The sequence below is a fragment of the Elgaria multicarinata genome, chromosome 1 (genome assembly GCF_023053635.1).
Source record: "Elgaria multicarinata webbii isolate HBS135686 ecotype San Diego chromosome 1, rElgMul1.1.pri, whole genome shotgun sequence".
Classification (NCBI taxonomy): domain Eukaryota; kingdom Metazoa; phylum Chordata; class Lepidosauria; order Squamata; family Anguidae; genus Elgaria; species Elgaria multicarinata.
Window position 1 is genome coordinate 108,248,628 of NC_086171.1, and position 24,247 is coordinate 108,272,874.

At 42.0% G+C, this 24,247-nt stretch overlaps 1 protein-coding gene across 1 annotated transcript in view; it reads left to right on the plus strand.

Annotated features, from left to right (window-relative positions):
- HMCN1 (hemicentin 1) overlaps positions 1–24,247 on the plus strand; it is a 291,005-nt gene that overhangs the window by 112,627 nt on the left and 154,131 nt on the right. The window contains exons 20-28 of the mRNA XM_063134738.1: positions 4,099–4,211; positions 6,067–6,226; positions 7,548–7,722; positions 15,679–15,806; positions 18,437–18,709; positions 21,754–21,849; positions 22,551–22,745; positions 23,016–23,146; positions 23,852–23,999. Of these exons, the coding sequence (XP_062990808.1) occupies positions 4,099–4,211; positions 6,067–6,226; positions 7,548–7,722; positions 15,679–15,806; positions 18,437–18,709; positions 21,754–21,849; positions 22,551–22,745; positions 23,016–23,146; positions 23,852–23,999 (1,419 nt within the window). The remainder of the gene's footprint in view (positions 1–4,098; positions 4,212–6,066; positions 6,227–7,547; positions 7,723–15,678; positions 15,807–18,436; positions 18,710–21,753; positions 21,850–22,550; positions 22,746–23,015; positions 23,147–23,851; positions 24,000–24,247) is intronic.

Genomic DNA, 24,247 nt, shown 5'->3' on the forward strand with positions numbered 1-24,247 from the left:
AATAACTTGGGTATCTTGTTTTTAATACCACCAAGAGTGGAATGCCTTTTCAGAGAAAGCAAAGAAAGCATTTGTTTTGTAATGTTTTATGTGTGTTTCAGCAGCCTCACCTTTGTGTGAGGTCATTGTTGCTCTGTTCTTTATAAGCAGAAAATTCTTTTCTATGTCAAATTAATGAAGAGGTACATACGGGAGCTTCCCCACAAAACTGCTGAAACATCCCTTTTCTGCATTACAAAAGAGGCCTTGTGTAAGTGTTTTTGCAAGTGAAGGTTCTCCTATACGTAGTACTTTGGGTTTATATTGCATCATGAAAAAGGGATTCTGCGGCGCTCCGAAAGGATCTCTCTAAGCTGGGAGAGTGGGTATCCATGGCAGATGCGGTTTAATGTAAGCAAGTGTAAGGTGATGCACATTGGGGCAAAAAACCCCAATTTCAAGTATAACCTGATGGGATCTGAGCTAACAGTGACTGACGAAGAAAGAGATCTTGGGGTTGTTGTGGACAGCTTGATGAAAATGTCAACCCAGTGTGCAGCAGCTGTAACAAAGGCAAATTCCATGTTAGGCATTATTAGAAAAGAAATTGAGAATAAGACTGCCAATATCATACTGCCTTTATACAAATCTATGGTGCAGCCACACTTAGAATATGTGTACAGTTCTAGTCACCACACCTAAAAAAAGATATTACAGAGCTAGATAAAGTGCAGAACAGGGCAACTAAAATGATCAAGGGGTTCGAGCATCTCCCCTGTGAGGTAGGTTATAATAGCTGGGATGTAGCTTTCAGAAAAAGGAGGCTAAGGGTAGACCTGATAGAGGTGTACAAAATTATGCATGGTTTGGAGAATGTGTTTAGGGAGATAATTTTCTCCCTCTCCCACAATACTAGAATCCAGGGTCTACGTAACTTCATTCCAGGATATTCAGAGAAAATTCTGCCAAATAGGGCTTCTTTTTCTATGATGGGGGATGAGAAAAAGAAAAAAATGTCTTCTGGGAAAATCCAGCTTAACTCTATTGGCAGGGCACAAGGCAGCTGCAGCTATTCCTGCCAATTCCATGCTTGGTCTAACCTCCTGCCTGAACTGCTGGGCTAGTCAGGCGTTCAGATGTGCCATGCAGCAGTGATATAGATCAATGCAGATTTTACAGACCCGGGGAATGAATAGATGGGAGGTGGCTTGACTCCCTTGTCTTTTGCTATATTGGGGTATTACAAAGTGTGTATTGAGTGCCACATTGCAAGGTAGCAATGGGAAGGGACAATGGTTCAGTGGTAAAGCACATGCTTCGTATGCAGAAGGTCCCAGGTTTAATCCTGGCACCTCCAGGTAGGGCTGGAAAAACTCATGCCTGAAACTCGAAGAGCTGCTGCCAGTCAGTGTCAACAATACTGGATTAGAAGGACCGATGGTGTGATTCAGTAGAAGGCAGCTCCCTATATTGCTAGTGACTCTGGTACTGAATACACCAGGGCAAGTGCTCTGGTGGGTAAATCAGGGGAACCAGAGGTCTATTTCCCTGTGGTATTCCTTAATAACCAGCCACCTTGTATTGCTAGTTTGACAAGACATAAAATGATCCCAGTGTATCAAATGAATTTCGAATCTGCCTTTTTATTAGTCAGACCATTGGTGCATCTAGTTCACCACTGCCTGCATTGAATGGCAGTGGATTTCCAGGTTCCACCCCCCACCCCCAGACAGGAGTCTTTCCTAGCCCTACTTGGAGATTCCAGGGACTGAACATGGGATTAAACATGTATGCAAAGCATGTCATCTACCACTAAGCAATGACCCCAGTTCCTGAGCACACATTGGCCCCGTTCAGGCAACACGCTAAACCATGCTGCTTATCCACAAAATGATTAACGGAATTAATGCATTCCATTAACCATTTTGTGGTTAAGCAAGTGGTCCCCAATCTTTTTGGCACCAGGAACCGGTTTCGTGGAAGACAATGTTTTCACGGACCGGGGGTGGTGGTGGTTGAGGGGATAGTTTTGGGCGCCCAGCCGAAGCGAAGCCAGGATGCTGGGGCGGGCGGGCGGCTTTGGAACGGCGCGCCCAGAAGTCACTCTCCCAGAACGACTTCCGGCCAGGCGCGCCATTCCAAAGCTGCCTCCCCCACCCCAGCGTCCTGGCTTCGCTTCGGCTGGGCAGGCGAGATGGCTCCCCGCGCCCAGATATGCTGGGGTGGGGGGTGGAGTGAGGGTGAAAGCAGCTCACCTGCACGGCCCAGTTCCTAACAGGCCATGGACCAGTACTGGCCCGGGGGTTGGGGACCCCTGGTTTAGCGTGTTGTCTGAATGGGGCCATTCTGTTTCTAGCTTGTAGAATGTTCATTTCAGTTGCCTTGCTACACTATTTTGAATCCTCCTTTTCTTTCCTGCTACTACATTCTCCCTTTATCAGATTGTTTTGTCTTTCTTAACGAGTATGGTGAATAACATACCCTATTTCTTCAATTCTAAGATGCACTTTTTTCCCATATAAACATCTCTAAAAATGGGGTGCGTCTTAGAATCGCGGGTATGTCTTAGGTTTTTTTTTTCTGTTGTTGGTACTGAAATTAGTGTGCGTCTTACAATCGATGGCGTCTTACAATCGAAGAAATACGGTATTTTATGTATTTGCCTCCTACCAATGGTATACTTAATGCAGTGTAGATAAAAAGAAATAATGTATTCGTTTATGAATGCAATGTGCCACACAAACTTTTTTTTTATGATGTAAGGCAAAAAAAAAAAGCCTCTAGCAGCTCCAAATAATGGTTTTGGATGCTTATTTCTTGATAGGACTCTAAATGAATAGGTAGAAATTACAGGCGTACATTGTACTGCAAGGTTTCACATTTTGTTTTGAAAATTGAATTAAATGACCAGAATGAAAGAACTTTGTTAACTATGCAACACAAAAAACTGATGGAAATGGTTTGCAACTCTTACATCCAGAGGGTCACAGGCAATAAAACACAATAAAACACTTATTAGATTGTAAGCCTATGCGGCAGAGTCTTGCTATTTACTGTTTTACTCTGTACAGCACCATGTACATTGATGGTGCTATGTAAATAAATATTATAATAATAATAATAATAATAATAATAATAATAATAATAATAATAATAATTCAATTTTTAGCATTTGGACTTCCAAGCAAACAGCAGTGTGTGAAACTTTTTGCATGAGACAGTGGGTCGGAGCACAAGGGAGATGCATCAGTCCATGGCTTGCAGGAGAGGTGGGGAAGCCGGCTTCCCCACCTCTCCCGGAAGTCTCATGAGAAGGGCGACTTCTGTGAGAAGGGGGACTTCCGAGAGCGACATATCTTGTGCTGTGTCCTGCTGTCTCCTGAGACGGCTGAAGAAGCAGCAGGTTGGAGCACAAGGAAGATGTGTCGGTCCGTGGCTTTACACTGGAGATTTATTCCATTGAGTAAATTTCTGTCTGGAGCCAGAGATTTACCAGAATCCGGGGATTTCCAGTGATACATTTTAAAGCATTTACGTTATAAAAGGCCTCATTGAACTTTTTTTTTAAAAAAACATTTTTTAAAATAAATTTCACTATGTTTTTCTTTTGGGGAACCTAATTTAAAACTTCTCTGAAGGACATCCGAAGAGTTTTTGCTTTACCTAAAGCTTCTCCTCATGTTAGGATTTTCCGACTGATGTGCTTCACAAATCCAATGCCTGAGGCTGGAATATGTTATGGCTCTCGCTGTTGCTAAAATAGGTGATCTTACATCTCTCTCCTCCCTCTCCTGCCGCTGCCCTGCAATGTTTAGGAATGCAAAATGTGTAATATGATGTCATCACATTCAGAATTTCCCACCCATTGCTCCCCTTCATAGGTGGCTACTTTTGTGAGCAGTAAACTCTCCACAATACAATGTCATATCATGTTACAGAGAGAGAGAGAGAGAGAGGAGATGTTATTATTAATGGCAGTCAGACACATCTTGTAATGTTTAGTTCCAGTCCGAGATTAAAACTGTCATACAAGAGGGATTAATGTATGTACTTCCTTATGAGACAATAGCATTATGCAATGTGTAATAATATGTAAAGTGCCTGTGTATTTTTTTCCAGTCCTACCCATAATTCAGCATGGACAGCAGATATTCAGTACTATAGAAGGCATCCCAGTTACGCTACCCTGCAAAGCCAGTGGAGTTCCTAAGCCATCTATAGTCTGGTCTAAGGTAACAACAATGCGTTAAGTCATCTATAGCGAAAGATCAACTGAACTCATAGCTGAGGAATTAATGAACCTATTAAATTTCAATAAATATAATGTTACCAAAATGCCACCTTTTAATATCTCTATATATAAAACGCTTAGGTATGTTTCTGTACAGGCTTCAGCTGATAGGCTTCAGCTGATACAGGTTGCTAGGCAACAGTAACAACGTGTAACATCAGCTGATACAGATTGATAAGCCCCTCACCCAACTCTTCCGGGCTTTCCAAGGTAATCCTGCCCCCTTTCTGCCTCTTTGCTCCCCCCCATGAAGGGGGCAGCACCACGGTCCGGAGCATGAGCGAGCCATGGCCAGGGCCCTTGGTGGCCAGGTGGGAGGCCGCTCGCCTGCTGCGAGCCGAGGCCCCGGCCTAATCTCATGCGAGCTGGGTGGGCGGCCCAAGGCTGACAGGAACCCCGGGCAGAGGGGGACACTTGCTCCCCAACCACTCTGCCCCCCCAGATCTGCCAGACGGCGCTGTATCGGTGGCCTCCAAGCAGCCCGCACCCCTGCGATGATATTTAATTAATAAACTTTAAGATATGCTACAACGGCATATGTTACGCTGGGTACAGCTAGTTTGTTTTTAAATTTCTTAGGACAGTAACAAGCCAAAAACCAAAGCATCATAAAAAGATTTGCCTTCCCTCTCAGCCTTACTCATTAAAATTGGCTCCTGCCATTTCATCTGGTAACACTTTTGTAAATTAATCTGCCCCCAAAAAAACTTTGCAATCCTACTGCCTTTTGAAAGGGGTTAAATAAATACATAGATTTATTTATTTAAAATATTTATACCTTGCCTCTCAGTTTTCATTAGCAAGGTGACTTACAACATTTGAAACTCTATACAATAAATAAAACCAATGTAGTGAAACATCAGTAAAATCAATAAAAACAGAAAAAAGCAGCAGTACAAATAGCAGCTCAGCTGATGGATTTGTTTTGGTTTTACATGGTATTTTAAAACTTTTAAAGCTTTACATTATGTTTTGATCTGTTGCATTTCATGGTTTTAATTGTGAACTGCCCAGAGAGCCTCAGCTGTTGGGCAGTATAAAAATGTAATAAAATAAATAAATAAATAAAATTATAAATATTTATGTCTTGCCTTTCTGTGAAATTCCCAAGGTGGTTAACAATAAAAAGAATGGCAAAAATCTTTAAAACAATTAAAAGACAACAGAAAAATACGGATTTCAAAAATACATACCAGTAGACAAGTGGCAAAGGTAAATTTATTTATTTATTTATTACATTTATATACCGCCCCATAGCCGAAGCTCTCTGGGTGGTTTACAAAAGTTAAAAACAGTAAACATTAAAAATATACAAAATTTAAAACCATCAAAAACATAAAAACAACAGTATAAAAACAACAGTATCCATTTAAAAACAACAGTTCTGGGGCCCATTAAAGAACAAACTTAGTGTTATTAAATGCTGTTAAATGCCTGGGAGGAGAGAAAAGTCTTGACCTGGTGCCTGAAAGATAACAGTGTTGGCGCCAGGCGAGCCTCATCAGAGAGATCATTCCACAGTTGGGGGGCCACCACCGAGAAGGCCCTCTCCCTTGTTGCTATCCTCTGACCTTCCCTCGGAGTAGGCACTCGGAGGAGGACCTTAGATGTTGAGCGCAGTGTACGGGTAGGTTCATGTCAGGAGAGGCATTCCATCAGGTATTGTGGTCCCAAGCCGTGAGGGGCTTTATAGGTTAAAACCAGCAGATCATTTGTTCTGACATAGCATAACCATTCTTACGTCATCGTTTCATCTGAGCGGGTTCATCCCATTGGTATTCTCCTGTCTTTCACAGAAAGGAGAGGTGATTTCTCCCAGCAATCCAAAATTTTCTGCAGGATCTGATGGGAGTCTGCATTTAGTTTCTCCAGGAGGGGAGGAGTCTGGGGAATATAGCTGCACTGCAACAAATGCAGGAGGCTATGCAACTCGGAAAGTACAACTGACTGTCTACGGTAAGTAAAAAATTAAAGCCCAAAATGGGCAAAACTCTCTAAGGGTGCTTCTACACAGTGCTTCCCATGGCAGAGTAACATAGGGTGTGTGTGTGGATTAAGATCCTGCTGCTGTTCTGGCATGACGGTAGCTCTGCCTCTAGCTGCAATGGGCTTGGGGACTGCCCTCCCCCCACTTAACATGTGGATTGCATTATTCGAATTCAGAGCACCAATCCCGCACAAAGAGCAACATGGAGAAGTACCTTTACAAGTTATCCTCTTGTTTTAGCATAGGGTCCCCCACATGGCCTTAACGCCAGATAGCGGTATGGTTCAAATTAAATATGCTGAAGTACTCATTGACTTAGTTTGCATGACATGACAACCCACTATGGCTGATCAGCTGCTCACAGCTGCAGGATAAAAGGTTCTTTTGGGTCAGGTGTTCTTACTCCAGTGTAACATGAAGCAGACTTAAAAACCAAAAGTGTTCGGTAGCATGGGAAGTGCGGGATGAAATTGGCCAGAACATTAACAAGGGGGGCATCGGTTTGCTGGGCTAAATATTGGTCAGGTGGTCTTGCACTGTTTTTGTTCCCTCAAAAGCTGGCAACCCCAATGGATCAATTGAAGAAAGGGCGCTGGTATAGGGACCAAGGAAATAAGACGTTCTACCACAAAGGCACCTGGGATACATGCCAGAGCCAGCAGGAGGACTAAGGTGGACTGAGGAGGGAAATAAGCCACTGGAAGCCACAGAGCGGCCAATTGTCTTTCGGGTTAGCTACTAAAAACAACAACCCATGGTGGCTTATTCTCAGGGTGGCTTGGCGTGACATGAGAATCCACCCACACCTGAATATTCTTTCCTGGTGTGCTAGACCATGATGACAACTAGAGGTGTCCAGTGGCTAGACTGTTGGGTGACCTGAACTGAAATCAAAGCTTTGGGGTTGTGGTGGTCTTGGGAAAGATACTAGCTCTTAGCCTCTAGCCAATTTCATTGTTTGACCATAGGTATTTTTAGCAGTTGTGTCTGTAGTATTCAGCTAGCCCAGAAGGCTACACTGGAACAAAATCCCTGCACCTGATTTGGGGCCATTTCTCCCCCTGCACCGCACCCTCTACAACAGAGGCCCCTCTGTTCAGGAGAGCCCCTCAACACTTTGGCGAAGAGTTTTAGAGGACACAGGATGCTAGAGGGGAGAGGAGGGGAAAAGAGCCTTCTGCTCACACAACTACTGGATACAACCCATTCTTCTGAAATTAAATATCTTTGTATGTATTCCATTTTGATACCTGGGTGTGCTTTGATGATAACATGTGTGTTCTATTTTAGTAAAACCAAGGGTGTCCAGACCTGGAGATCAACAAGGAATTTCACTGGAGAACCCAGTAGTGATGTCAGTGATAGCCGGGGAAGATGTCACACTTCCCTGTGAAGTCAGAAGTTTGCCACCGCCTATAGTAACCTGGGCTAAAGAAACGCAGCTTATCTCTCCCTTTTCTCCAAGGTAACACTTGTTACATTTGTTTTTGGTTTGTAACTTAAATTCATCCCACTGATGTGGATTAGGACTACTAGATCATTCTCTGCACCATTAAATTATATTTCTCTGGGAGGAAATGTCTTAATTGTTGTTCCCCGTTTAGGTCTGGCAGATTTTGTTAACCCAACAGGTTTCACTCTAATTGTTGGAGTGCTCCTATTGATATCAATCAATTCCCTTTATTTATTTAGTTACCCCAGTCCCACTTTTTTGTGGTTTTCCATATTGGGTATGTGCATTGTATTGCAAAATACACTTTGTACAAACTACTAGACTGTCTAATAGAATTGAATAATGCTGTTTTCATCCTGGCTGCTTTTATTAGTAATATTTATGTGTTAGTAATACTGTGTGCACCCTATTCTATTATTATTATTATTATTATTTATTTATATAGCACCATCAATGTACATGGTGCTGTACAGAGTAAAACAGTAAATAGCAAGACCCTGCCGCATAGGCTTACAATCTAATAAAATCATAGTAAAACAATAAGGAGGGGAAGAGAATGCAAACAGGTACAGGGTAGGGTAAGCAGGCACAGGGTAGGGAAAAACTAACAGTAGAAAGGAACAGTAGAAGTCTGCACAACATCAAGTTTTAAAAGCTTTAGGAAAAAGAAAAGTTTTTAGTTGAGCTTTAAAAGCTGTGGTTGAACTTGTAGTTCTCAAATGTTCTGGAAGAGCGTTCCAGGCGTAAGGGGCAGCAGACGAAAATGGACGAAGCCAAGCAAGGGAAGTAGAGGCCCTTGGGCAGGCGAGAAACATGGCATCAGAGGAGCGAAGAGCACGAGCGGGGCAATAGTGTGAGATGAGAGAGGAGAGATAGGAAGGAGCTAGACCGTGAAAAGCTTTGAAGGTTAACAGGAGAAGTTTATATTGGATTCTGAAGTGAATTGGAAGCCAATGAAGAGATTTCAGAAGCGGAGTAACATGGTCGGAGCGGCGTGCTAAGAAGATGATCTTTGCGGCAGAGTGGTGAACAGAAACCAACGGGCTGATGTGAGAAGAAGGAAGGCCAGAGAGAAGAAGGTTGCAGTAGTCCAACCGTGAAATAACCAGTGCATGAACAAGCGTCTTGGCAGAAGAGACAGACAAAAATGATCGAATCCTGGCAATATTATACAGGAAAAATCGACAAGATTTAGCTACTGCCTCAATATGAGGAATAAAGGAGAGCGAGGAGTCGAAGATAAAGCCAAGGCTACGAGCTTCCTTGACCGGAGTAAGCGTAACATCATTGACAGTAAGAGAGAATGAGAGATGAGGAGAAGGTTTAGGAGGAAAAACAAGCAATTCAGTCTTTGCCATGTTAAGCTTCAAGCGACGATGAAGCAGCCAAGCTGAGATATCTGAAAGACATGCCGAGAGACGATCGTGAACATCAGGAGAAAGTTCCGGAGATGACAGATATAGTTGTGTATCATCGGCGTACAGATGATATTGGAGACCATGAGATTGAATAAGCTTGCCCAAGGGCAACATGTATAAGGAAAACAACAACGGGCCAAGCACTGAGCCTTGCGGAACTCCTACTGAAAGGGGAAAGGAGGAAGACGAGCTGCCATTAGTCAACACGCTGAAAGAGCGACCCGCTAGATAGGAGGCAAACCAGTTATAGACAGAGCCACAAAATCCAAGGTCATGAAGGGAATCTAAGAGAAGATCATGATCAACCGTGTCAAAGGCTGCAGTTAGATCAAGGAGAATAAGAACGGAATAATGGCCTTTAGACTTGGCAGTAAGGAGATCATTGGTGATCTTAGTAAGGGCTGTTTCGGTGGAATGCAGAGGACGGAATCCAGATTGAAATGGATCCAAAGCAGAGTTACTAGAAAGAAAGTCAAGACAGCGAGAGTAGACCGCCCGCTCCAGGATCTTTGAAACAAACGGCAACAAAGAGACAGGTCGGTAGTTAGACAGAGATAGCCTATCAAGAGTAGGTTTCTTGAGAATGGGAGAGACTGTAGCATGTTTAAAAGCAGAAGGAAATGAACCAGAGGACAGAGAAAGATTAATAATATGTAGCAAGGAAGGGAGGATAGCAGGAATAAGATTAATAAAGACGCGAGAAGGAATCGGATCACGAGAACAAGTGGAAGGCTTCGAAGAGCGCAGTATTGTAGACAGTTCATCCGCAGAGACCGAAGGAAACACAGAGAAATTTGCAGGAGGAGCTGACAGATGAGGAACAGGAACTGGAAGAGGAGCAGAGCTGGCCAGATCAGAGCGGATAGTTTGGATTTTAGCATTGAAAAAAGAGGCAAAGTTATTAGCAGACAGAGAGGCGGGGAGAGATGGCGGATTAGGCTTCAGAAGAGAATTGAAGGACGCAAAGAGCCGCTGAGGATGCCTAGCATTTGACTGGATCAGCGTTGAGTAGTACTGCTGTTTGGCCAGTGAGATGGCAGAAGAGAAAGAGGAGAGTACAAATTTGTAATGGACAAAGTCTGCCCGGTCCCTGGTCTTACGCCAAAGGCGTTCAGCTGCCCGGGAACAAGATCGAAGGTAGCGGAGGGAAGAGGTGAGCCACGGTTGGGGTTGAGAAGGGCGAACTATCCGAGTTGTAGATGGAGCAAGATTATCAAGAGTTGAAGATAAGGAGGAATTAAAGAAGGAGACAGCTGAGTCCAAGGAGACAGCCGAACAGACAGAAGGAAGGGAGGAGGCTAGAGACTGGGAAAAAGCCTCGTAATTGATAGATTGCAAGTCACGACAAGAGCGAGAAGTGGGACGTGAAGGAGGAGGATTATGAGTAATATTGAAAGAAACTAGGTGATGATCTGACAGCGGAAAGTGAGCAGTAGAAAAGTCCAACACAGAGCAATTCCGAGTGAGAACAAGATCCAGACAGTGTCCAAGGGAATGTGTGGGTGCATCAGACCAAAGCTTAAGATCATAAGAGGAAGATAATGAGCGAAATCGTAGAGCTGCAGCATCTTGAGGGTCATCCACATGAATGTTGAAATCACCCAGGATAAGAGTAGGACAGTTGTCAGAGAGGAAAAAGGACAGCCACGAATCAAAATCAGAGATAAATTTTGAGGATGAGCCTGGGGGGCGGTACAGAACTGCAACCCGCAGTCGCAGTGGAGCGAAGAGCCTCACCACATGTACCTCAAAGGAGGAGAAGCAATGTGAAGGTGGAATGGAAAGAGGCTGGAACTGGCACAAACTAGATAATAAAAGACCCACACCACCACCCCGACCCTCTGGGCGACTAGTGTGAGAGAAAGAGAGTCCTCCAAGAGAGAGGGCAGCAGAGATGGCAGTATCATGGGCAGGAAGCCAGGTTTCAGTAAGAGCAAGGAGGTGGAGAGACCTAGAGATAAACAAGTCCTGGATGACAGGGGACTTAGAAGCAAGAGAGCGACAGTTCCATAAGGAACACGAAAAAGGCAGCTGAGAAGAGGGGAGACAGCGGATAGGAACTAAGTTAGGAGAGACGAGATTGGAACGAGCCATAAGGAACAGATATGAAAGTATGTGGTGACAAATAAAAAGCATTCAAACTTCCTGAAAAGGTCGTGGCAAGATTTGCAGAACATTGTTTAATTTAAGGATAGCAAGAAGAAAGTCCCCAAGTTATTTATACTAATAATTATATAATATTTATTAGTATAAATAATTAGTATTATTAATAAATATTTTTCCTCAGAATTTCCCCATCATTCTCCAAAAAGGTCTAGGGATAAATCCTAAAGTTAATACTTTCTCTTTGGCATGATAATATTGGGCCTTTTTAAACATGGGGCAGCATTCAGTGTTTCAGACCTCACAAACTGACAGTACATACAAAACCCAACAACAGATGCATGGCGTTTGCCTCTTAGTCTTGTTTCATGCCCAACTCCTGTCTCCTAGCCTTTCCCCATTTCCCGCTCTTATTCCCATCTCGGCTTTGTCTATCTGCTGTTTAGCTTGGCTTCAACTTTTGCCCCTTTCTGTGGCTTTGATCATCTTGTTCCTCACCTGACAAGGATTATATGGCTCAGACATAGTGTCAGAATACACCATCGGGAGTGGAGTCTGTTGTGCAGAGAGATCTAGTCCTGTTTTAGCCATGCTTTTAATCCTATCTTTTCGGGACAGCAGCCAGTAGTGCTGCTGGCCAAGCCGTCTGTCTTTATTTTGGCATGATCACCATAAGCCTAAGGAGACTCATTCTGACATAGAGAATTCCTCCTTTTGAAACATCATATTGACTATGTATCAACCATGGACAGCCTATTTCAGTGTTCCCACACCTGGTGCCGTGCAGATGTTCTGGACAACAGCTTCCAGGATTCCTGGCCATTGGCTTTGGGTGGGGCTGATGGAAGTTGAAGTCAAAAACATTTAGAGGGCACCAGGTTTGGGAATCCTGGTCTGCTGATAATATAGTATTTTTGAGACTTCTGACTTGGACCTTGAACCTCTATGGCTGTTGGTTCATACAATTCTTTTTGTCTCAGCATTTGTGTTTTTTAGTCAGCCAATATTGACTTTTAGCCATATTGGCATGCACGGTGCTCTCTTGCGAATGTTGTTGCCATGCTCAGAAGTCAACATGCATCAGGTTTTTTGTTTTGTTTTGCATGCCATTCTAACTGTTTGAAAAGCAGCAGCATTGATGCTATGGTTTGCAAACCTGTGGAATCGCATGTGTCATCCTTCTCTCTTGCAAGAATTGCCATGTCGCGCCTTTCATGGCTTGCTTCATGTTGGCATTATACTGTTAGCATTGAAGCAAGCAAGGAAGGTTACAGTTAATCAGGATTCCCTTGTAATATGGTTTGTTTGAACTAAAGTGAATTTAGAATTTATAGTTAAGAGGCAATATATTTAGCTTTAAGCTGGTGTGTGGTGTTGCCTAAATCAGGGTTAAAGCAAACAATGAAAGAGAGGGGAGGAACCCTAACTCAGGGGGACTGGCAGGCCTCCTCTTCACTTGACAGTGTATCCATAAGCAGAGGGATGGGTGTCACACAGCCAGTGGGCCACATTCAGCCCCCATGGCATCTGGCACCCCCTGAATTAAACATTTTTAAAAGAACAAAATGGCACCCTGGATGGAGCACTAAAATGGAAATAGCTTGCTTGCAAACAAGTTTAATTTAACCATTTTAGTGCTACTGAGCAGTTTCCTGCTGATTTCTCCTCCTCCCTACCCAGTGGCAGCCCCTGGGGGCAGATCAGGGGGCAAAAAATGCCCCCCCAGACCTCCCAGAATTATCCACACCTGCATTAGTACAAATGTTTAGTAAGTCCAGTGTTAAGAACTTCATTAGATGATACACAACTTATCTGAATTGTCTAAATTACACTCAAGTTTAGTGGAAGGGCTGCAGGCAAACTGGGAACATTTAAAAAATCTTTAGTGGGAGAGTTCTTTTGCACCTTTCTATGGCTTTTTAGAGATTAGTGGTTGATTCTTGTGATTAACGTGTTCATCCCTGGAACGAACATTAACCATCAGCCAACAAGGTTGCTGTGGCTTCCCTCATAAAGTCTTTGACAAAACTTTCCATTGCTAAAATCTGGATGTCTTCCATCCAATCAACTAAGCAACATGAGTTTTGGGAAGTGATGATTATGTACATACAAAATCAATCAGCAGGTACAGCTAGCTAGAAATCCAACCATAGGCCCAGCTTCCTTTCACTACATATGTAGCCAGCAAGTATATCTCTGCCAAGTACAGGCATGTGTATTTAATCTGTTGACATTGAACATTATTTCCTAGCTCCTCTCAGTTCATCTCTCAGTTTCCCTCTTCATATTGATTTAGCCTTGCCAAATCCCTGGTCTTGGTCAATAGAGGAGCAGACAGTAAAGGGTTAACTCTACTTCTGGTAAAGGGCAGGGGCAAATTTTGGGGGGTGGACTTTCCAGAGAGGAGATATAGTTATGGGATGTGACATAAGCATGTAATTTGCTCTGGAAAAAACTGCTTGTATATTACCTTTTCCAATATTAGAACAGTAGTAGAGAGAGAAACAATATGGAGGGACAGGAAGGAGGATTCTGTTGTCCTTAAGGAAGTACGAGAAATTTGTTTCAGTTCATTTTTTATCACGATTTACTCAGTTTGTACCTCTCAAGCTGAACATGGATTGGAACACAATGTGTGGTCGAAGTCCACAAATTTCCAAGCTTGCAATGTAACCCCAAAAATGCTTTCAATGTGATGCTTACATCTGAAAATGCACATGAAAAAAAAGTATATGTTCCAAAAACGTGCGAAAATTTTAATCAATGGAAGAAGTATGGCTATATTTTAAAATGTGCACAATTTATGTATACATTTGGAAAAACATGCACGAAAATACACAAACAAATGCATGCATCAAAAAACAAAAACAAAAAACTCTGAGAAAATTATGATCTGACATGAGATTGAACAAACTTTGAAGTGGAATTTGGAAAAGTTCAACAAGCTTGAGTTTTCCTTGTACGCACATCCCCTGATGTTCCTAACTTGGAACTATCGGGAGAATTGCGTGCATGATATACTCAAACTACTCTCACAAACTGATTTTTTCATATTAATGTGGGCAGGCCTGTCTGCTCTACTCCCTGCTTCCCAGACGAATACAGTAAGTCCAACGTTCCACTGTCAGTCTGTGTAAACATACAGTTATAGGACCACCTGTAGCTCTCCAGATGTTTTGGACTACAACTCCCATCATTCTCAGCTGTGGGAATGGGCAAGGCTAACCTTGAGTTACAATACAGTCAAAGCTGTTACAAGTCTCTTATTATAAACATGTGTGTGTGTGTGTGTGTGTGTGAGGGAGAGGGAGAGGGAGAGAGAGAGAGAGAGAGAGAGAGAGAGAGAGAGAGAGAGAGAGAGAGAAAGTTTGCAATATGGATAATTGTCAGGATTTTTAATTATAGGCCACTGATTCTTGACAACAGTTTTAAAATGTTTTATTTCCTTCTTATATTTGTTTGTCTGACTGCTGTGGCTATACTCAAACATCACTTTGTTTTTCTTGTTCTGACTGGAGGAATTACTCTGGGACAAGTTTCCAGCTCCAAATTATCACAAACGTTTCTTAGCCCCTTTGAGACATTGTTGTCTGGATGAAGGTTTTTTATGGGTTTGGGGCATTCTTGTTTTGGGCACCCAATCTTCAGAAGCCATATGATGGTACACATAGACAACCCATGATCTATCCACAAGCAGGTGTGGGGAGTCTTCACTTGGGTTGAGAGGTCCATACAGTGAGGAAGAGTGGATTTAGCCCAAATGTTCCTATTTGAGAGCACCGGGGAACCCCTATTCAGACTATTTATATCTTGCTTTGCCAGTAAGTGGCTAATGTACATAAAATATGATAAATAGTTTGAGTACAGCCACAGCAGTCAAACAAATACAATAAATAAATGAATCATCTTAAAACTCTTGTCAAAAATCAGTGGCCTATAATTAAAAATCCTGACAGAAAAGAAATGTTTTCGCTGTCTCCTTAGGAGCCAATAGAATGGATCTGGAGGATCTCCTTCGGGAGTGAATTCTGTGGGCCAACATCAAAAATGTCCTGTTCCTAGGCCAAGTCAGTCTTATTTTTGATGTTGGGGCCACCCAAAAGAGCTGCTCAGGTCCTGATCTCATTACATATATCAGGAAAAACACTTCCTCAAAAGTGAAAGCATGATAGGAAACTCCTCCAGTTTCTCTGTAGATTGGATCTCCAGGATGACATGTTAAAAGGAATTCTTTGGTCATTCTGAATCTTACTTCATTCATGAGCTATGTAGAATGAAGGAGTTAGACAGATTGCAAACACAGTTAAGTAAAAACAGCTCAACCTGAGCAAAAATAACACCAAACAGATGTTGTTTAGTGTGTGGTATTCGTTACTAATGTCTAAGTAATGCTTATTCTCCTCGTGGTAAATATTTATCCAGCCGTATCTGTTTCCTATTTTTCCAGACACACCTTCCTCTCTTCAGGTTCAATGAAGATCTCTGAGACCCGGGTTTCAGACAGTGGCATGTATATTTGTGTAGCCACAAACATTGCTGGGAATGTGACTCAGTCAGTGAAACTTAATGTATATGGTAAGCCGTTTAAATTTCCGCAAGAGTCTTCTCAGAATTGGCAAAGAACAGTGCATTACATAAATGCACTACTATGGTCCCTGGCACCAAACTCAAATGGGCTGAGGAGTCAAACTCTCTGTTCAGCAGATACTGAGGGGGTCCCAGCAATAATGTTTCCTTCCCAATCTTTATTTTAGTGTGTGTGTGTGTGAGAGCGAGAGCGAGCGAGAGAGCAGTAGTGAGGCCAACTGGTTTATTTATAAAGGCATGTCTACCCTGCTTTTTGGCTCTGAAAAGAGTCCCTGAAGCAGCTTGCAATAAAATACACTCATTTACACAATTGGCAATTTATTTTTAAAAATGCTCCTTTCCATTCAATCCAATATTGCACCCTTCATTACCTCCTGACTGTTCCCAGCTCTTTATCTATGCTACTGTTGGCCTTCCAGAATCCTCTCAGATATCATAATAGCTTCCTCTGGATCCTGATAGCCTTATTAAGACCGGAGGTTCTTCTGCATAAGCCCCGTACAACGATAGGGGCCTGCTCAGGAGCATGTATCTTTAGTGCCTTTCCAGACACAGCAAACAAATTGACAAACTCATATCTTCAGCTAACGCAAAAGCACTAAAGATAATACGGTTTAGCACTGAAGTTTCTGTCAGCAGTCCACATTTCCTCTCAGCTATTCCCTTCTCCTTCTGACTCTCGAACGGAATCTTCTAGAAGAGTTATATTTGTTATGTACTTCCTGTCTCACATAGCAAATGCAATTCTTTTAAGAACAAGTTAAGCTAAGAAAAGCTTAATTCCATCAATAGACTTACCTGTTCACTTGCATGTGTGAAGGACAGCATTGAGTGTGTGAAGGCAGCATTGAGTGTGTGATATATATATATATAATTAATTTTAAAGTTCCTGTGCCATTAATAGCTGCCTGATAAAAAGCAGTTTAGCAGGTGAAGTTTCTCCCAAGCTTCACTTGCTAAATATCCCATTTCTGTTCAAGGCACAGGAGCCATGACAGAAGAAAACTTTGGAAGCCACAATAACTGCAGGTCAAAACTCCACAGAGCATTCAAATTGCTGTGAGTAAATGAAGTCAAGTTAGGGAAGATGTCGTGCACGTGTGACCCAGCTCATAAAGTGTTTGGATTTGCTTTTATTCCATAATAACAAAATGAAACGTTTGTTGTTATTATTTTCATACTTACAGCCACCCTCTCTGGGTTTTTTTCTTTTTCTTTAATGTTTTCCGTCCCTTTAAAAAAAAGGAATGTTTTAAATCAGTGGTTGGACATCCACTGAGATGCTCCTGCATGCCCTCCTCCGCATTGCAGAAGATTTTGAGGCATGCTCTAAGGGTGCACAGTCATTCCATGTGGATCATGGCCAGACCCATTGCGCCTCATTCACCATTGCCTTGGATGAACATAGTGGGTGTCCTAGAACCTTCCCTGTGGCAATGAATAGGAAGACTGGTAGTGTTGATCAAGCTGCCTTACAGGTCAGCTTCTCTGCTACTGCTGTATTTATACCACCACCCCTCTAGTGGGGAACCCCAGGGCTGCCTGGAAGAACACTGTTCAAAACGTACTGATTTGGACAATGCCTTCAGCAGTTACAGGGATAGTTATCTATCATTTTTTCCTCTGTGGGACCTGCAGTATGTAACCCATCCCTGTGTTATCTTCCTGGCTGAACTTGTGTTGGCTGCAGGGGATTTAACAGAGAGGAAGTTAGACCGTCAAAGAGGATATGTAATGAACTGTCGTCACAAGACATTCAGATTGCTTCGCCTTGCGGAGAGCAAGTAACCGGAGTGTGCTTGAGGGAGGGAGGATGGAAAATAAAACACAAACATTTCCAGTCTAGACTTGTGGTATTTAATCAGCAAAGTCTTCATTGTTGGAAGCATTCAAGTCCAAATCTCCAGAGCAATCCTTTGGCCCCTAGATAGCGACTGGGGGTGCCATAGGATGCTGCAGATCTCTGCCCCTGTAGACAGAGCTTCTAGCACAGAGAAGGACACCTGCTGCAGAAAGCTTCTCTTACGAGGTTGCAACTGCAACCTGGTAAAAGACATGTGGGTGGGGGGAGGGGAGAAAATGAGCTGTGCTGGTGGGTGGGAGGGGAGAGGCCAGGCTGCACAGTATCCTATGGCCTCTTTGGTCTCCTCCCTGCTGAAAGGTAAGTCAGCTACATGGGCTCAGAGGCCTGTCTAGAAACTTTTTGTATCGACACACACACCCTCCTCTGACTCTACGTGGCTTTTCCCAGAAGAGCATAGGATAGGTGGAGGGCTACAAGCTCAAAGCCTTCTATCTATTGAGAGCACAGCCCATGCAGCTGAGCCCTTACAGTGCAATCCTATGCATTTTTATATGTAAGTAACTCCTACTTGTGTTCAGGATTGCAGCCGCAGAGAAATTAAATTGCAGTTTTATAAGTTGATATGCTCGCTGGGGAATAGTAAGACATTTTTTTCTGTCTAAACATGCATAGGGTTGTGTCTTTAGTTGCAGAAACAGGCTCTAGGTTGTTTTTCATGATTTCATTGCCAAATGTTATGCTATGTTGATCATATTGGATTGAGTTGCCTTCTAAAAACTTCCTATATCAGCACTAATTGATTTGCTTTGCCTAGTTCCTCCAAAGATCCAACGTGGGCCTCGAGTGATGAAAGCAAAAGTTGGTTACAGAATTGATATACCTTGCAATGCCCAAGGAATTCCACCTCCAATGATCACCTGGCTTAAAGAGCAGAATCACATTTTGATAGATGACAGGCAATATGCCATCTCTCCAGATGGGGCGCTGAGCATCAGCAAAGTCCTACTTTCAGACGCTGGAAGTTACAAATGTGTGGCAAATAACATTGCTGGCCGTGATGAAGCTGAGATAATGATCCATGTTCAAGGTAACTATAACACTACCATGAGAAAGATTAATTGCCCCTTACTTCTAAATTGGGGGATATAGTTTTAACTTGCAGTGAAGAGCTATTTGATGTTGTATTATTATTATTATTATTATTATTATTATTATTATTATTATTATTATTATTAAAATTTTCATACAAGTGCACATAGGTATACTGGTGAAGGGATCCTATTATATATCTATACATATGGAGAAAGACAATATACACAAATAAAATATAAACATAAGGTCAGATATAACAAAATTCAATGTTCATTTGCAATCCAGAAAAAAAAAGACTGTGGGGTGGAGGGAGAGGGGAGCCCAAATTCATGAGTAAATTCAACTAACTGTTATGAACTGTAATAAATAAATAAATAAATAAATACACAAAAAAACAATAGATCATATATAGCAAAATTAAGGGCCAGACTATATTAAAGATGTAGCATGCATCTGCCCCTCTACTTTTTATGCACGCACAAGAGGGTGTGCAGGGTCCGATCTGGATTGGGACCACTGCACAGAAGGAGGGGGGGATTTAAACTTTCAGTCCCCTCTCCCCTGCTGGTAGTCAACCCGCACCTCCATGCATGGAGTGTTTAAAAGGAAAGAAAATCTTCCTTCAGTGCCAATAGAGATTTCATTTTTTAAAATCCATGCATGGGGGGTATATTGTGTGTGTGTGGGGGAGAGATTTAAACATCCCCTCCTCTTAACTATACGCGCCTTGCACCCGGTGTTCCTAAACCAGATCGAGGACCTGCATGCTTAACTATGGGTAATTCATAAGCAGTGGAGGAGGTGCAGGCTATATCTTTAGCATAACAGTTAGTTTGGCCCTGAGAAGCATGTGGGAGAAATGTGTATTAAATTTCAGTGAAAATACATCCATTTCATATTTGAGTAGACACCTTTATATCTTGCTCAGCCCTTTCTGTTTGATAGGGTCATTTTTTCCCCATTAATGCGGTGGCTGAGAGCATATTCAGCCAGTTTATATATCATGGAGTGGTTGCAGCCTTCTCAGGATAATTCCTTTAGCAACTAGAAAACACACTGCAATCCGCTGAGTTGCAGTAGTATAGAATGTGTGAGAGATTGACCTGACATCTCCAGTACATATGATATGTTACCAACCTAGCCTTGGACAAGCATTCAATAAACTGCTGGCTGGGAATGATGGGAGTTGCAGTCCAACATATCTGGGGGACACCAAGCTGAGAAGGGTGCTGTCTATATGCACTCAAAACCTCACAGTGGCTGCGAATCTGCGCTGCGTCAGCTATAAGACACAGCCACCGATTCGCAGCCACTGCTGGGCTTTTCTGTGAAGCTGTGCTGTGAGAAAGTCATGGACTTACCCTAATTTTTTGGGTGGGAGTGAGGCCACCCCGGCTCTTCTGCTGTTTGACCTCACTCTGTGGCCAATCCAGGGGCGAGGGGGGGGGGTTCCTGGTAGATGGCGACTGGCAATTAGTCACCGGAAGCCGGGAAGAGGGCAGATGGGCGGCTTCAGGGCCAAAATCTACACCAAGCAGGATATGACACTTCGAAAACGTTTTGAAAACTGTGTATATGGAGTGTGTCCTAGGCCCCAACAGTTGTCACTACTATTATAAGCCATTCTAAAGCACCAGTGTCTATAGATCCTGCCCAGTACACAGACGACCACCAGAAACCCTGCGCTCCCTCCTTGGTGTAAGCAAAACGGTGGCGTTTAGAGGGAACGCGGTGCTGCAAAGACCGCCCCAAGATTGCAATAACACATTTTAACATTCTCTGGTCTATAAGTCAAGTAAGTAAGACATATCTTTGCTAGCATAATGATCTCTCTCAAGTTAGACAAGGACAAGTTCACCCCATTTTTTTGATGCACTGACCATTTCCAATGTATTTTTTTTAAAAAAAATAGATTTCTACCCCACCTTTTTAATTTAATCACTAGGTGCATAAAAATCTGAAAACAACATAAGACATAATAGTAAAAGTAAATTAATACCTCTAGAATCAATTCACAGACGTCTGGGGGGTCAAACACAATCTGTAGTCTTTTCAAGAATATGAGATTGCCAGGCATTATTTTTTGCAGTGAAGAAACTGCGCCCAAATGGTAAGTAATGGGTACATTTGGGGGAAAGACAATACTTGGTATTAGGTGTATTCTGCTGAGAAAGGTTACCTTGCTTTTAATGCCGATATTTGTGGGCATTATCCCGAAGTTGACACAGCCCAGCAGATGGCACCATCGCTTCTCTGGTGGACCATCTGGTAGATGCTAGCTACACAAAGGAGTATTTCAGGTTTCAGCAGTAAAAAGCCAAGTTGTTTATTATTATTATTATTATTATTATTATTATTATTATTATTATTATTTATTTATATAGCACCATCAATGTACATGGTGCTGTACAGAGTAAAACAGTAAATAGCAAGACCCTGCCGCATAGGCTTACATTCTAATAATTTTGTTAGTAATAAGTAATAATAATAATAATAAGTAATATAATAATAATAATAATAAATAATAAGTAATAATAAGTAATATAAGTAATAATAATATTATTAGTAATAATAATAAGTTTGTATGCTGATGTTTCCTCTACTAAATATGGTAAAATGTTAAGGGCAGCGCACATTTCTAAATACGTTGGAGACACATGTCAGGGCCTTGTGATTGACCTGGATTGAACTGATTCATGTCTAATCTAGCATGTGGTCATTCTTGTGGTATGTATTCAGAGAATGTATGCTTTCCTCAGAAAGTGCTAGAATTTTTGGCAAATTTTAGCACTCCATATTCATTGTATGAAACTTTTCAATGGAGGGAACAACTGTATAACCCAGGATATGTAATCAAATCCTCACATTTGAAAATTATGTATTAAAAATGACAGCGAAACAACATCAACAGTTCAATGTCAGATTTTGAGAATTTCAAAGGGTGGATTAAAATATTTCAATTTAAAAATGAAATTCTGGGAAACTTGTGAAATTATACATTTAGGCAAAATTCCATTTTTGTTCTGTGATTTGTTTTAGAACCTCCTACTGTAGGTGCACTTGACCCACCATACAACACTCCATTTCAAGAAAGAGTAGCAAATCAGCGAATTGCCTTTCCATGTCCTGCCAAAGGTATGAATACCATATTATTTTGTGCTGCTTGCTTCATCTTTTGGAAGCACCTTGTTGATTTTTATATCTTGTTGGCCTGTATTATAGTGAAACCATACTGGATGTGGGGGGAAAACACCCTTGGATAAAACTTAAAATGATTGGAGATTTTTTCCAGTTTTCCAATTGAGATAACATTAATTTTTATGGGCAATCACTTTGAATAGTGTAAGTTTATGATAGTGACCATGAGTCATTGCAGAGGTAGAAAAAAGATTTCTCCCTACCTTGTCTTACCTGTGAGAGGGCTGTGGCTCAGTGGTAGTGCACATCCGTTGTATGCAGAGGAACCCAAGTTAACTTCCTGGCATCACCAGGTAGAGCTGGAAAAAAAATTCTGCCTGAAATCTTAGTTTAGAGGTTAATCTGGCCCTGTACTTGGAGTCCTGAAGTATCTTCTCTGCCTCGTTGCCAGTTACCAGTTGGATTGGAAGCAAACACAACAAAACTAATCCGTTTATGAGCTAGGAGTGCATTGTTTGAGTCCTCTAGCACTTTGCTGCTGCTGCTGCTGCTGTTTTGGACCTTGTGTCAGTTCAAGTTCTTTGGAACTTGGTCTATATTTCATTAGAAGACTCCCAAATAACTTATTCATAGATGCTGTTTCCTTTTGAATTTAAAATCCAGAAGGCATATACAGGGCTCTCTATTCTCCCCTATAGGTACCCCCAAACCTATTATAAAATGGCTACATAACAACAGGGAGCTAACTGGCAACGAACCTGGTATTTCAATCTTGGAAGATGGCACACTGTTGGTTATTGCTTCAGTCACGCCATACAACAACGGAGAATATGTCTGCATTGCAGCCAATGAAGCTGGAAGCACAGAAAGAACATATAAGCTGAAGGTTCATGGTAAAAGCACACACCTATCATTATTTACAAAAGGGCATCTTTTATGTTATAGTAGCAATTAGATGATATTTCATGGTCCATTGTGATTTATTTATTTTTAAACCGAGACCCTGATCCTTAACTAGAGTTTAGGCGTTAGTTGTATAAACGTAAAAAAGAAAACAAAGCCAAAGCCATTTTATTGTGTGTGAAAGCCAAAACCCCAGAGGACTGAGAAACACCCAGATACGTGTGTTTACATGCATATTTATTCGTATTATTTTATGGCAGTTCCACCTGAAATCAGAGATCAGGACAAGGTGACAAATGCATCTGTTACGGTTAATCAGCCTGTAAGTCTGTTTTGTGAGGTATCTGGCAACCCATTTCCCATCATCACCTGGTATAAAGATGATGTCCAGGTATGTATAGGCGTGACTAATTGTTTCATCAAGTCCAAAATAAAATCAGTCTTAAACCTTGAAGTAATAACTGTGAATGTTTTTGCTAGCTTCTCTTTGGTGAGTGTTTGATGATGGTGGTTGGATTCAGTTAGATTTAAAGTGGGCATTGCAAAAGTTTAAGCAGTGCTTATACAGAGAAGGGCAGGCTGCCATGTGGCTTAGTGGTTACAGTTACGTTTCTTCCATGCAACCTTATGCAACCTTCTATAGTTGTTTGCGTAAGGTGGATCCTGATTCCAGTCGCATCTATCTATAGGATTTCTTCTTAAGTGTAGAATCACATATCCATAATACAATGTTGACATCCTGAGAATGGACTATGAGAAGTGGAGGGGCTACTACAGCTTTGAATTGTAGTATTTTTTTCTGCATCCTTTCCCTTGTAGAGAATTAGTCCAAAGGCCGGAATTAGTGCCTCTTTTCCACTCAGAGGTGCTTCAGGAAGCATCTGCCCTATCAAATTTGAAGAATCATGATAATTTCATATATGGTAATAAAGTTATCTAGCTTCTGCCATTACTCTTCATTGCTGGACATTCCTTAACTTGCAGTAATCCTTCGAAATTATGACTAATTTGGCACAGGAAATTGTCCGTGTGAGTTGCACAATTCAGATGCCGTATTTGGTGGCTGTTGGCTCAGTTGTTCTTGGATCTCTTTCAGATTGTGGAGAGCAGCACTCTGCAGATTTTGAACAATGGAAAACTGTTGACGCTTCTTAAAGCAGCTACTGATAATGCTGGCCAGTATTCGTGTAAAGCCACCAATATAGCAGGGAGCTCTGAGAAATTCTTCACTGTAGATGTGCGAGGTTGGTACTGTTGTAGTCTGAACAAGTAGTCTTTGGTATTTCAAATAAATCTGACTAAGCCAATCATGCAAGTATGAAAGAACAAAAGTAGGAAAGCTATGTCAAGCCAATCTTTCTCACAGTCTTTTGCAATATCTTGAAAGTGTCCTGTGACGCTTATTAGTTTTTGCTGCCCCACTCTTTTGATGTGATCCAGCCCCGCTTATGAGGGAAAGGGAGCAGGGAGGTTGCTCTTTTGAAAAGTACAC